At 46.2% G+C, this 15,640-nt stretch overlaps 1 protein-coding gene across 1 annotated transcript in view; it reads right to left on the bottom strand.

The window, feature by feature from the left end:
* The window catches only part of EGFR (epidermal growth factor receptor), a 209,573-nt gene extending 194,292 nt beyond the window's left edge, over positions 1-15,281 (bottom strand). The window contains exon 1 of the mRNA XM_049641278.1: positions 15,103-15,281. Within this exon, the coding sequence (XP_049497235.1) occupies positions 15,103-15,190 (88 nt within the window). The 5' untranslated portion in view covers positions 15,191-15,281. The remainder of the gene's footprint in view (positions 1-15,102) is intronic.
* Between the last annotated feature and the right edge of the window lie 359 nt (positions 15,282-15,640).

Below are 15,640 nucleotides of genomic sequence, written 5' to 3'. Positions count from 1 at the left end.
ATTTAAAACAACTTTTACAATAACTTGAATAATATACTGCTGGGAGGAAACAGCAAGTCTCTAGCATGTATTAATGCACAACCAGTCCGTCACTTTGCAAAATTTGAAAACGATGATAGATGAGTTGATGTGTTTTCATGGTCCATATAAACACCTGCAGGCCTTGCTATTACGGACATTACAGGACAGCAGCAAAGGACGTTGTGAGGGTGGAGTCCCAGATGAAGGTATCTTGGGTAAGGGCATGCATTGGCTCAAAACCCACTGCCAAGTGCACGAAGCATTCCCTGTGACAGCGTAATTAATTCAGGTCAAATAATAAAAGAGAGAATACAGATTCTATTCTTTTCTCTCTTTAGAAAGCTTAAGTGTTGCTGAAAGGGCCAGGGGCTCCGGGGCGCCTGCCTCCCTCCTTGGGAGGTGGTCCAGGTATCCAGGGGACCACGAAGACATAAAGGCCGGACTGGGTAAGTATGTGTGGCCATGACTGCCACGAGTGCCGTGAAAGGGGAGAGAGGATGGCAGGAAAAAACAGACAAAACAGTAGCCTTCACAGTAGCCATAACAAAAGTCTGAAAGTAAAAACAGCACAGGGATAAACCATTAGGCTGCACATTGTAATGAAGAGCATGTTAAAGGCACCCTGCAAGGAAACAGTGATCCTCTTCTGAGGGAAAGGAAGGCCCACCATGGAAGGAAACAGGGGTCAAGATGGTTGGGCTCTGGGAGTCCTGAGATAGGAGGTGAGGGGGGCAGGGCGAGCTGAGCCTTCCCCTGCCTGGGTCCTGTGGCCTTTTGAGGGCCCTGAGGGCAGGGCAGACATCTAGGGCAGGGGCAGGTGGCCGCTAAGGGCACAGCCTCCAAGCCGGAGGCCAGGGTCTCCCCTTCCTAGGCAGATGACCTTGGGAGAGTGACACAACCTTTGTAAACCCCAGGTTCCTCACCTACAACAGGGATCATAAGGGTCACGGTGAGGGTTAGAGGTCACAGTGAGAGTCAGCACTTCAAACGGTGATCATATCCACCATTTCTGGAATGTGCTCGGGGACAGAGCCCTGTGCTCCTTCCTCTACATGAATCATCTCATCTCATCCTCTCACCAGCTCTGTCAGATAAGGGCCATTATTACCGCCATTCTCCAGATGAGGAAACCAGGCCTCATGGTAGTTACCCAACTTGGCCAACAGCACCCTGAAACCAAAGGGGTCCTGGGTCCGAGACAGCACCCCTATCTATCATGGCCTGCACCGTCCTATGTGTGTGGAGGAGACAAAGTCTTAATGCATCACCTTTGTCCAAAGAAAAGCACCACATAGAAAGTCTAGACATTTTTTCCTTTGGCATATTGTTTTGTATACTTATGTTTTAGTCCCACGTATACATTTTGGTTTTCCTCCTTCTAAAAAAATTTAACATCAAATAGATGCTAGATTTAAGAAGGTTATTATTGCCTTTTCTGGAACACCACCAACAAAAACACCCATCAAATGTTAATGATGATTAGTTACATTCTTTAGCCTATCATAACAATGTTCAGATTGGGGAAATTATTCACATACACGATCATTGGACACACTTAGAGCGAGTAGAACTTCACAAACACCCATCTAGGGTAGCCTTTGTTTTAAGAGCAGAGTTATTCCAAGAGCCCTGAACAACTGGCACAGGTGAGCTGGGTTTTGTTAATGTTTATTTATTTATTTTGAGAGAGTGTGCGCATGTACAAGCAGGGGGGGGCAGAGAGAGCGAGGGAGAGAGAGAATCCCAAGCAGGCTCAGTGCTGTCAGCACAGAGCCCTATGCGGGGCTCCGTCTCACAAACCATGAGATCATGTCCCGAGCTGCCATCAAGAGTTGGACACTTAACCAGCTGGCCACCCAGGTACCCCACAGGTGGCATTTTGACCTCTGGCTTGGTCACTCCCCTTCACCCCAAAATTGTAGTCAACTCCTGGCTGAGGAAGTGTCCCCTTTTCTTCTCTGAGTCGAGAAACCCCAGAACATTTTTCCCATTTTAAGTAAATGACATACGCATTCCAGTTTATAACCAAGAACAAAAAAATGCAAATGGACGGAGATTCTTCAGGAGAATCAATTCTATGCCAGCAAGTGGGCACATCTAGCTGATAAGCGACCATAAGCATGTGCTGGTAAAATAATACCAACAGGGAGTGCATGCGGTCAGAGTGCCAGACGGAGACACAGCAACCCATGCACACGGCCAGGAGAGCAAGCCGCCACGTATCTCTGGGCTCAGCATGTGCTAACCATAAATGTACTCATGTTATGATACACCACCCCCCCTGAAATATTAGAATCAGTGTGCATCATACCAGGGTTCTGCTAGCTAACCTCTGAAGGCACAACGGAAGTGTGTGCAGGTGAAGCTCTCCTCGGAGAATGAAACTTCACTGGATCGAACTCTCTTCGAAAGGAAATGCATCCACAGACATACTTTTCCTCCCCCAGAGGTGCACTGAACACTCTGCCCGGCCACACTACTGGGGCTTCCTCAGAAACAGACACGGACTTGCTAATTTCACTGTTCTCCCTGCATCTCTAAGAGGACCCTGCTGAGTTGACACATGTGATGGCTCATTTCAACATCAGTGGGTATTCACTATCCTCTGTTATTTGTAAAACTACTCTTAAACTTAGCCTAGGCTTTTTATTTATTTATTTATTTATCTATCTATTTATTTATTTATTTATGGCTTAGCAGGACATCTTGTGAACAGGACAAGTGACGATCATAAGATCAGGACTACTGTTATTACACTACGTGGCACCTAGTGGGTTCTCTTTTAACTGAAAGTCAACCTTGTAAATAGTGTTCAGAAGTCACCCAGCTCGTAAAGCTTCTGCCAGATGATGCCAGATGACAAACCCGCGTTCAGCTTCGGTTACCTATCTGACCAACACTGTGCTTCACCTGTGGCTGGCACCTCCCCTACCTCTTCCCTTATCACCTAGATGAGAGAATGCAAGCCCAGAGGGGAAATAACGTCCAACCTCTTCCCAAAACAAGGTCCAAGGAGGAAAGAAAAAAATCTCCCCAGTTGCAAAAGAAGTGTATACACTATCGGCAACTTTCCTCACCTGGGCACCCCATTTTCACTGGCTTCATTAGCATGGTTCAGGCCCTGACTACCTATTTTCCTGGCTATTGTTTGAACATTCTGTTTTTGCAACTGGGCAACATTATGAACCTGTAGTAGCCACTGCCCAACACTCTAAAAGCCGGTCTTTTCTAGCCAAGACTTTAAGAACCAGACTGTCATGAGGGAAGATGGACTCCAATAACTACCCGGGTCTTGGATCCTTCTGGGACTTTTCCCATTCAATGCGTCCCCTCCAAACCAGGCACAGCGCTGAGATTTGCATGTAAACGAGAGTCCTGAGAAGTCAAAAGTGAAGTGAAAAACGAGCAACTAGTCTGACTCTATGTTGTCCCATTTCAGCAAATTGCTCAACTTTCCGTTCTGCGTTGGCTGGGCAGATTTCTGTTGATTGAAGGTGAAATGGCATAGCTTTTGCCCAAATAACTTTTGCAATGCATAGAGGCCAGTTACGAAGCAAGCCACCCTGAAATCAATACGCTAACTGCCTGTTTGCTGCAAGAATTTACTTCTTCAACAAGAGATACATCATCTTTGGCTCTAAAAAAAATCAACATCTTCCCTTCGTGATGTTCTCTAAACCTACACTACATGGATGACAGCTAAGGATCAACTACTGTTTACATATGAGACTTTTTCCTATTCTGCTTTATAATTAAGAAATGTAAATGTGTTGGGGTGGCTGGGTGGCTTAGTCGGTTAAGCATCCAATTCTTGATTTCAGCCCAGGTCATGATTTCACAGTTCATGGGATCGAGCCCCATGTCGGGCTCCATGCTGATAGTGTGGAGCCTGCTTAGGATTTTCTCTCTTCCTCTCTCTCTGCCCCTCACCTGTTCATGCTGCTCTCTCTCTGCCAAAATTAATGAAGGAAGGAAGGAAGGAAGGAAGGAAGGAAGGAAGGAAAGAAAGAAAGAAAGAAAGAAAGAAAGAAAGAAAGAAAGAAAAAGAAACATGTGTTTGAGGGGAAAATCTACTAGAGTGCTGAAAATTTTCCATGATGTTAGAAATAAACAAGAACACAAAAAGTTCTTTCCTTCCTAATGGAGGAAAACACACACTGTATTTTGAAATTTCTTGTGGAAAAGGTATATTGCCATTAATGAGAGACCCATTAAGTGTCACATTCCAAATTCTATTCATTCAAACAATGAAGCACCTCAAAGTGAGAATTATGACTTCTGTAGTAATTTCTCCTTAAAGTCAATGCTTCCACATATCATCTCGGGCAGAAAACGTTCTTATAAAGGGTCTGATACAGAAAATGAGCAATCCTGGAATACACACAACTTGTTAAGTTTGTCTCTCTTCATAAGAGCTATTTACACACCCTAATGAGTTTAAGCGTGTGCTTCATTTAAATCACATAAATGACTCTACAGATCTGTGTGAGTGAATTACCACATCTTGCCATAGGCACTGCTCACTGACTCAGCTGCTACATCAAGTTGCTTTCTCTCCTTTTTTTAAAATGTGTTTTTAATGTTTCTTCATTTTGAGAGAGAGACAGAGACAGAGACAGAGTGTGAGTGGGGGAGGGGCACAGAGAGAGAGACACAGAATCCGAAGCGGGCTCCAGGCTCCGAACTGTCCACACAGAGCCCGATGTGGGGCTCAAACTCACAAAACGTGAGATCATGACCTGAGCTGAAGTCAGATGCTCAACCAACGGAGTCACCCAGGCGCCTCTCTCTCCTCCTTTTTACTTCAAGTATTTATAGGTCTGGCAAACTTACAGAAGTTTATGACATAACTGCAAAAAGCCACAGTTCTAGTTTCTAAAGTAGATGTTTTCAAGGTGCATAAATGTATTGCCCTGTATCTTATGAAATGGGCAACTACAATACACAGATGAGACTTAACTCTAGGAAAAACTGCTTCACAACAAGAAAAAAGCAGGAAAGAACAACACTGGAGCAGAATATACCAAAATTGGAAGGGGCACTGGGTGTAATACAAGTGTAACAAAAAACTTGAGAATATTTTATGTTAGTCTTTTGACTCACAAATAAGACTCAAAGTGAGAGGAGACATCAAAAACAGAAAAGCAATGGTGTGTTAAAGGAGGAAGAGGGAGAGTTTTGGAGACATTTGGTACCAGTGTCAGGAGGCAGTGTTTGTCCCCGCACCTAAATGTTGACCATCCTGGTGATCGTCGGCAAATGGCAGAATTTGAGTCCCTCACCTTAAAAGGTGGATAATTATTCCCACCCTGTGGGGTTGTTAGGAAGCTTGGAGAGATGGATGTTAAGGCATTGGGTAAACTGTAAAGTGCTGTACAAATGCAAGGTGTTATTATGATTATTATGACATCAGTGTTTTGGCATCTAAATTATAGGGACAGCATACTTATTATTTAAATGTTTAAATACATATCTTGCATGCATTTATATTTGCTTTTAATTTCATAGATGTTTCCAGCTGGAAGGCTCCATCAAACAATCTAGTTTAGTTATTTTATGGAAGATGACACCGGGAAGGTAGGTTCTAACCTGTGTTCTCTTCCTATCATAACTAACAACAGATTACAGGGAAAAACACGTGAAGCCATGTCCTCAGAAAAACTCCTTTAGCGATACAATTTTTGAAGGAATGATACATGCATATTCATATTTGTATTAAAAATCATCGTAAACACCGAATGGCTTTGATGTCCTAACTTTTAAAAATTACACAGTATATTTTTCCAGCCGTTTGTCAGGGTTTTTCGTTTATAATCACACGTCAAAGTCTTTCTTTGTGAAGACTTATCCATAACAGCTTGCAAAAAAGAAAGAGAGGAAGGAAGCAGGAAAGGAAGGGAGGGAGGACAGATTAAGGCAATACATTATTCTCACTCATAAATATGCTCCATGCATACAATCTATTAAAGTACCAGGAAATGGAGGCAGAGTTAAAGAAATCAAGAAGTGCTGTAAGGATAAGGTTTCTGATTCTCCATTCACTTTGCAGCAAATCAAAGCCAAGAAAAAGTTCTGAAATTCATCATAGTCAAAAGACCCTTAAAATCAGTATCTTAAAAACCAAACAGGTGGAGTGATAATTCTTCAACAACCACCTTTTATTTTTCTGGCATTCATCTGGATGCAATCAAAAGTCGATGAAATTCGGGGGGGGGGGTTTTCGTTTCTGTTTTTTTTTTTTTTCTTTTCCTGGAAAAGTTACGATAATTTAATTTCTAATGCTATATTAGAATATATTTTTTAAAAAGGACCTTGCAAGTGAATACTAGAACACACCTAAAATAGTTTGTCTAATTTATCTTGCTCAAAACAATGTATCCATCCGCTATGGCTTGCAATATATAAGAATGAATCAGGAGACGCTGTAAATGCAGAGAAGCCATGGTGATGAAATTCCCCTGCAGTTGTCAGGTATTGAATGTTTCCTGGTAAAGAAGCAAAACCAGGTTTTTGATGTTACAAAAAAATCCTGAAACCCTTTCTGAAATCTCATTCACGATGGTAAGAATTTTTCCAGGCACACACGCCCACCCTTGAGGATTAGCACAGATTCAATAAATGATTTGTTTTTATTCCAGACTCTAAAATAGCAATAAATTTATGACTATGGGCAAAGAAACTAAAACATGCACAGTTTTTCACATAAAAATGTCAGTGTGTCATATCGGAGAGACTGATGATAGGCACTGCATTGATTTTCTACGAAACCTGGGGTGAAAGGACTTTCAAACAGTTCTAATGGAATCACATGTTAAGAAGACACAACCGCTAAGGGACTCATGACATCACCCAGCACGTGCAGGCCTCCATGTGCAGAGCGGTACACCTTCAGGTATCACCTGTCTGGGTTTCTTTTTTATTATTATCTTTAAATTTTTTTAATTTTTATTTATTTTTGAGAGAGAGAGACAGGGTGTGAGAGGGGGAGGGGCAGAGAGAGAGGGAGACACCGACTCCTAAGCAGGCTCCGGGCTCTGGGTGGTCAGCACAGAGCCCCACGCGGGGCTCGAACCCACAAACCGCGAGGTCATGACCTGAGCCAAAGTTGGACCCTTAACCGATTAAGCCACCCAGGCACCCGTGTATTTCTGGTTTTAAAATAAAATCCTTCAAAAATGCTCTTAAAACAACTGTGCAGCAAAACGGCCTAGAACCACTTGGATATTTCCTCTTGCATAAAGAGAGGCCTGAGTACCCAAGGTAGCACCAACAGCCACATGTTACCCTTTGTTTCCACATGATCTCTGCAAATAAACAGGTCAATTTGTGCAATTCATCAACAATGAATCAGGACACAGATGTCTTCAAACTTACAAGTGGCAGGAGCTCAATTAATCTGAGAGACGTTTTCTGATTCAGTGTGATTCAATGGGTATTTACTAAACGTCTAGAATTACCCAGACTTTTGTTTCTTTTCTCCCTTTGCTCTCTGTGGTAGGAGTCAAATAAAGAATGTAAAGTAATCATTTTTCTTATTCATAACAAGTTTTAGGGGCCAAGTCATGCTACTGGGAAGAATGTTAAAACTATCAACTATAATCCAGATTCTAGTTCAATTCTTCACATCCGGCCATAAGTTTTTTAAAAACTGCCATTTTCATTTTTAATGTAAAATGTGCTACCTCTCAGGCACTTTACTTTTGACATTGTAAGTTTCCTCATGGTCGTTTAGAAACATAAGGCAGGAGGGGCGCCTGGGTGGCTCAGTCGGCTGAGCGTCCGACCTCGGCTCAGGTCATGATCTCCCAGTTCGTGAGTTCGAGCCCTGCGTCCGGCTCTGGGCTGATGGCTAGGAGCCTGGAGCCTGCTTCAAATGTTATGTCTCCCTCTCTCTCTCTGCTCCTCCCTTGCTCACGCTTGGTCTCTCTCTTCTTCAAAAATAAATAAAAATATTAAAAAAAAAAAATTAAAAAAAAAAAAAAAAGAAACATAAAGCAGGAAATTCCAAAACTTTAGCCGGAGCTCTAATAAGACACTCACGTTTAGAAAATGACCAGTGATGGGCTTGCTGATGGATCGCCAAGTGCACAAACTGCCCGTCTGCTTTTCCCTTTGCCTGGAGACGGGCAAAATCTCATCGTTGAGATCCAGCTAAATGTTCTCTGAGAAACCTCCCCCGCCACAGAAATAGAATTAACCCCATTTTGGGGGCTCACACTGAAATCCCAAATCACATTTCTTATGAGATGTTGCATTACAATAGGTTCTCCCTGTTCAGCCCTTCCAAATGTGAGTGCTTCAAAGACAAGCCGTTATCCTATTCCCTTCAAACTTCCAGAACCCAGCATGAGGTCTGCGTGTAGTGTCTGTGGTTCTGGAACTGGCATGTGTCAGTGTCCCTGGGAGGGCTCATGTTCTAGTATCCTGTTCAGAGGTCCAGGTAAGGGATCCAAGAATGTGCATTTCTATCAGCTTTTTAAAAGTTTCTTGGGTAACACACTCTGGGAGCCACTGCAATAGACTTTTCGAGAATTCGTGAGAAAAAAAAAAATCAACTTCGAGATGATTTACTAATGAAATATAACACTGTTCCTGGATCTTGAGGAAGCTCAGGCAGTGAGTCTGAGAACAAAGACAAAACTTCTTCCCTGCCAGAAGTGAAACACACTACTTAATGCACTCATCGGGATCACCTAGGAAATTTTTAAAAACACGTATGCTGGCACTCCTTCCCCCGGAAGTCTAGGGTGCTACGAGGCACACTCTTTTTCATCCTCCTCCTTTGATTCTAAGGTACATTCAAGGTTCAAAGCTACTGCTTAAAAAAAAAAAAAAGGAAAAAAAGTCACCTCTAGTCTTTTCAGTTCAGTCCCTAACGCACACACCAAGTAGTCTGATGCTGCCTTAGATAGAACTGGGGGATACCCATCTAAGGATATGCAGTATCACACAAATAGGAATCCCAATGTACTTACACGCATAATATATTACTTATCAGTTGCTGATAACTGCAACTAATTGGGCTGGTAACCACAGCAGCCTAATGAAGAAAGAAGCTGGTAATCCAGAAGAACCCAGCCTGACTCAAAACAGATGGAGACAGTGAGCCTGAGACAGGCTGGAGGCGGGCTGTGTTATGGCCAAAGACAATGCCTGCAATTGAAACATCTAATAAAACACAATTCAAGGCCAAGCTGCTCTCCTGGGCTCCAGACCTGTATACTCTACTGCCCCCTGGATTTTTCCATCTGAGCCCTTCACATCCCCCTGGCTGACTCTACTCCCTACCCCACCCCCCCAACCCCTAGAGCATTCAGAACCTGTGAATGGCTACAGTGTTTACCCTGCCTTCCAAGTGAGAACACTGTGTGTCACCTGGGATTCCATGTTCCTTGCACTGGTTATACATTAACTGCCTCCAGGTCAGCCTGAGTCATTTTTTCTGCATCCTCGCTTCTCCCTCTTCTGTATCTCTCCTGGCCCACAGGAATCACCTATCTCCCCATTTTTCACTGCAATCCACTCCCCATGCTATTGATAGAGTCCTCGTTCTTAAACCTCAAAGCCATCATGTGGGTTCTCAGCTGAGAACTCCCTTGGGAGTGGCACTACCCTTGGGATGCCTTCCGACTATATTCTCCAGGGAAATACCTACAGCTCTCTGCAGGCTCAGATGAGTACACCCTTCCGTTGGGGGATATTCCCCTCTGCAGGTAGAATTAAAAGCAAAGACTAACACCAGAAGAATTTATCATCTTGTACAGAACCCTACCATTGCTTCTTTGATGCTGTTCTACACTTGTCATCTATAGATTCCTCTTTCCCGAACTGACTTCCAGATACTTAAGGGCAAGTGCTAACTCCGATTCATTCCTAAATCTCAAAATGTGGATAGAAGAGTGTGAACTGCTCACTGTAGCTCAAACACAAAGGGGGTGGGGGGAGGAAATAAAGCAAATAAGAGCCTAAGTTGTAATAGGTAGCAATACTCGCCCTTATACTCAGAGGACAAACAATAGCGGTGAACTTAGGTAATTATTTCTACTAAATCAGGGCCAGGTGTGCTGGCCCACCAGCATGGGCTAGAACTTGGAGCGAAGAGGGAAATTCGATCCCCCTGTGTTAGCTTTCACGTACTACTTTCTGAAGCAAGCTGCTGAAATTTGGTAGGAGTAAAATTTATTTTAAGCGTATGCAATTCACAGATGCTTAGTCAACAGGGCCAGTCAGGCATTTGATATTATACTTCAGGGCCTTCAGAGATTAAAATGTCAAATCCAGCACTTAGCTTCTAACAGGGCTAAGTAAACAAGCCACCACTGCTCACTGGCCCTAGATATCCCTCCTGCTCCCAGCTGGCTCAGGGAACTTTCTAGACAACTGAATTCAGTGTGTCTATCTAAATGTGTAGGAAGGAGGCCGTACCTAACAACTCTGAAAAAGTGAAAATTTCAGTCAAACCGGTTATTTGACGTAAGACTGGATCCTTGCCCAAATTCAAACTAACCTGCTCATGGCCATGAGCTGGATGGCAGACTCAGATGTTGTGCAAAGAGCAACTGTGGGAATTGTCTTAGAAAAGACAACCTTTTAGGAGGAAAATGAAAAGGAAGGAATGAGCAGAAGTGCTGATGTCGAATAGGAATGGCCCACAAGAACAAGATTGATAGTCTATTCCATGTGTGTTGATGGTGTGAGAATAAACCAGTAATAACTGAGGCCAAAAATGTCTTTTGTGACAATTTCAAATGTCCAAAAGTGACAGAAGGTAACAAAATGAAAGTAGTTCAGTACAGATCAGAGGAGCAGACTTTAGTTTTGAAACTGTGTACATGGAAACGATGCATGGGTGAACCATATTCTAGAATTTGGAGCTTTTCTCAAAACATACCTCTATTACTAAAAACCTAACTTTAAATAAGCCCGTTTCAACTGTACTAAGTCCAAATTAAAACACACATAAACACACGACTTTCACAGCAAGCTACATGGCAAGGGCCAAACGATTTCCCAGGTGCGTCCTTCAACAAGCCGCACGTCCTCAACATTCTGATCCCATCCTGATCTCGGGACCTGGGGCACCAGGGTAGGGCTATCGTCTCTTAACATCCATAATCACCAACTTAATATTAGAGTTGGCTCGGACCTCCTGTCAGTAAAGTTTCAGACTAGCTGCTGGCCCTGGAACTTAGATCAAAGGGAAAAAAGAAAAAAAAAAAGTACTTTCTTTTTAAACAGGGCGGAATCCTTCATCTTTTACTGACACTACCTCTAAAAACATTTCAAAACATGTTAGTGCTGTCACGCGGACCAAGTCTAATTATGTAGCACAGTGGATTCTGGCCATCGGTTTCTTCAAACTTGAGAATGAGTTTTTGAAAAATTATAGACTGAAACTAAATAGATAGAGCCAGAAATAATGGTCAAAAACCTACTGGAGCTCAACCAGTTACTGCCAGACAGAGCTACCCACGGCTGTGAATGTATGATAGACACACAGACCCCTGGTCTCCTTTTCGGATTTGAAAAGCAATTTCCAAATACAGATCTTTCTTGACTTATAATGGAGTTATGTCACCATAAATTAGAAACATTAGTTGAAATGCTTTTATCATACCTAACATCGTAGCTTAGCCTAACCTACCTCAAACGTGCTCAGGACACTTAGCCTACAGGTGGGTAAAGTCCTGGAATACAAAGCCCCTGTTTTATATGAAGTGTTGAATGTCTCATGTATCACGGGACAGGACTGTACCACATATCACTAGCCCGGGAAAAAAAAAAACAAACAAACCCAAGTTTAAAATTCCAAGTCCCGTTTCTACTTCACGTGCATCGATTTCACACCCTCATAAAAAAAAAAAAAAAAAAAAAAAAACAACTGTGAGTCGAGCCATCGAAAATCGGGGACCATCTGTACTTAATTAGGGACTTAAAGAATCACACTGTGGAAGCAACAGTAGAAACTATTAAAATCACCCCTGCCCCTTTTAGCCCATAATGTCTGGTACACTCTATACACTCAATAAACACTTCTTGAATTCAGAAATGAGGACTCAGGAGCCTGGAGCTGGTCGGTGACATGTCCACCTTGACTCAGAGCTGCAAGGAGAAGGCAGGTGTCCTGGCTTCAGGCCAGGACTGAACTGAACTTCCTCACATCTGAACTCCTTAGAGAAAGGCGGGGAGTGGATCCTCACTTGGGATACAATTCAAAATACCACCCAGCGTCTCTTCCAGAGCGACACCTCTACCGTTCCATCCCCCAAGCGATCTCCAACCTCGCCACTGCTCTGGTGCCTGAGCTGCCTCCACAACAGGCAAGCAGAGCGACTACTGAGTACATAAGCAAGAGTCTAGACCACCGCACAGGCCGATGTTTGTTCCAAGTTTCACACAGAGTCCAATCCTAAAACGCGTCCGTTCCTGTGCTTTTCCTCCCTGCTCCCAGCATCTGACATGAGACGTTCACACACACCTGACCTGGCTCTCCCAGGTTTCACACAAGGCAGTGCAGCTCAGTTACGTGGTTGGGGGAGGGCAAGAGGGTGAGAAGGCCCGAGTTCGAATTCTGGTTCATTCCTACTAAATGTGGAAGTCGCTTTATTTCTCTGTACCTCAGTTTCCCCTTTTATAAACAGAATACCCGCCACATATGCTTAACGTAAGGAATAAAAGGACACTTTAAAACAGTGTTTGACAGTAGCAGGTGCAGTGAGAACAGAAGATAACCATCTTAGACCGAACAAGTCTCTCTAAAATGAGCAAATTTTCCTGCACAACACTGACTGAATTTGATACGGGTCTTTAACACCTTTTGTAAAAATGTTCCATTTTATATTTTTAACGATTTGCCCTTTGAAATGGGTGTTTTAATGTTACTTTAACAGAATGACATTTGTCCGCCTACTCTCACAATTTTATTCAGGAGCATTCTGTTTTAAGTGGATACGGGACAGTCAAATGAAGTGGTATTTATATTTTTCTCAGAAACAAATCTCCAAGCACTAATAGCAGTGTTCAAAGGGGTAACAAACAGCAAAGCGCTGTGAACATTTCAAGTAAAAAAAAAAAAAAGTGATGCTTTGGAGGCCTTCCAAGAGTCCATTTAAAATTTAAAAAAGGAGGGGTCTCCTGTGGCAGAGAGGGAGAGATACCACCTGCCTAAGAGGACCCAATTGCCAGCTGATTCAGGAGCAGGACCACAGCCCCCAGGGCTCATAGCAAAGTTGGAGAGGGAGCCCTTCAGATTCCTTAGAGGACAGAAAGCTTGCCACCAGCTCGCTCAGTGAAAAGACTAATCCCTGATTACTGAAATCACCGCCCCCCACTCCTTTTTCCTATATTCTGCAAGACTGTTAAAACTCCAGACATTCAAAAAGAGTTCCTTACATTGGCAGGTAATCTTTCCATACACTTTACCAGCTTCTCCTCTATGCCAGTGATTTCCAAACCTGGCCACCCCACAGAATCACCAGAGGTGCTTTTCTAACTCCTGAACACCCAGATTTCATCCCAGATCAATGAAATCAGAATGTCTGCGGGTGGGAGCCAGACATCAATTTTCGTTTTGTTTTGTTTGGTTAAAATCCCAGGTGATTTTAACGTGCAACAAAGTTTGGGGAACCACTGGTCTATGCCTTACCGCTCCCCTAACAAACTCACTCAGCTCCAGCCCCGACTCCCTATGCCAATGACATCAACAGCAAGTACAGACCTGACTCTTGGAACCCGGGTTGCTTGATTTTGAAATTGTGTAATTAAACCTTCTGAGGCATGTTTCTCATGTCAAGTGGGTTTATGGTCGGTAGTCACGAAGCCAGACTCGCTCATGTTTGGTCTGGACATTTGGCACACATGAACCATGGACATCAATTCCACCACCATCCCCCTCCCGCTTTTTTAAATTATGTTTAATATTTTGGTTGGCCCAATGTCAAATTCTTCAAAAAGCTAAAAGAAACATCCCAAAGAGAAAATCTCGGGATTTTGATTAGGAAAGTTTGCTGTGAGCCTTATTTTGAAAAACCGTGGGGACCTGACCAGGATGGGTCCCGCCCCTAGGAAGTCCCGGCAGCAGGACCCAGCTGTCCCGCGGCTGCTGGCCCCACCTCTGGGTCCGGCTCCACAGCAAAGCCTGCAACCAAAGGGCTGCAGGTGGGGACGAATCTCAGGAGTTCCCGTGAAGCTACGAGTTCACAAAAGCCCGTGGGCCCGAGGGGCGTGGATGCCTGGGAGGGAGCCCTGGGCTGTCGCGGAGCCTGACCGATAGGAGGACCCACAGCAGGGCGAGCGTCGGGGGTCTGCGCCCACGGGGTGGGTCAGACCCCACCCCCTTTTTGCCTAAGAGGAAACGAAGCCCCCGGTTCCCTGTAGCCACAGGTTGAGGCAGACACGAGACGCTCGGGCGTCTCACTCAGGTCAGGGCTGCAGCACCACACCTAGGAAAAGAGCTTGCAGGGTCCTGCGACGTGGGCCTGGCAACGCTGGCAAGGCCAGGGCCGGCGGGGTGGCTTAAGTGCGAGACGCGGGTGTAGGCAAGATGTGAGGTGGGTCTGCTCGGGAAACCGCCCGTCCTAGGAGGTCCGAGAGGGGTGCGATGGATTCCCGGGGGCTGTTCCCCAGCTTCCCTAACACACCCCCCGACCGGGCGCGCGCCCCCCGGCCCGCCCCCCCCGCGGAGGACAGCGCGGGGCGCACGTGCGGGAACGCGAGCCGGCACCGCGGGAACCAGAGCCGCCCCGCGCCAAGTGTGTGCGCTCGGACGCGGAGCCCGCGCGGGAGGCCAAGGAAGTGAGGACAGAAAGTTGCGAGCGCTCCGGGCAGCCGAGCTCCGGCCCGCGGCTCCCACACCCCGCCCGCAGCCCCGCTGCCCCGCGCAGGGAGCCTCGGGTCCCGGGCCGCCTCTGCCTCGCCCAGCCCAGAAACGAAACGTCCAGTTCCTCCCACGGTCCCGGCCAGCAGCGCAGCTGATCCTCAAGGAAACAGGAAAGGAGGGGCGGGCGGCGCGGGACGCCGAGCCGGTGCGGCGGGTGCGGGCCGGGCCGGCTGCGGCTCGGGGCCGGCGGGACTCGCCCTTACCTTTCTTCTCCTCCAGCGCCGGACTCGCCTGGAAGTGCGCAGCCAGCAGCAGCAGGAGCGCGGCTCCCGCGGTCCCGGAGGGTCGCATCGCTGCCCCCCTGCTCCGGCTCCGGGTCTCCGCAGTGAGTCGCGAGCGAGTCGGACGGCCGTGCGTGGCGAGGCGAGACTCGGGTGGACGCGGAGGTGGCCTGTCGTCCGGTCTGCGAGGCGGTGGCCGCCGGGGCTCGCTCGGGACCAGCTCGGCACCCGCTCGGACTCGGGCCGCCTTGGCCGCGGGCGTGCACACCGTGCCGGGGGCGGAGGCTGCTGCCGCGGCGCTGCGCCGGGGGCTGCCCAGACGTCTAGCTCGCGGGGGCGGGGGCCGGGGAGGCTGGGCTGGAAGGAGGAGGGACCAGGCGGAGGAGGAGGGATCGGGAGGAGCAGAGGAGGAGCAGAAAGCGCGGAGAAGGGAGGAAGAACCGGCAGTTTGGACCTCGGGCGGGCGGCGACTAGAGGTGGCGGACAGCGGTGGCCCGCGTGGGGTCCAAGCGCTCGGGGC

Source organism: Panthera uncia, chromosome A2 (assembly GCF_023721935.1).
Source record: "Panthera uncia isolate 11264 chromosome A2, Puncia_PCG_1.0, whole genome shotgun sequence".
Lineage (NCBI taxonomy): Eukaryota > Metazoa > Chordata > Mammalia > Carnivora > Felidae > Panthera > Panthera uncia.
The sequence above is the reverse complement of the archived record's forward strand: the minus strand, read 5'-3'. Positions and strand labels throughout refer to the sequence as shown.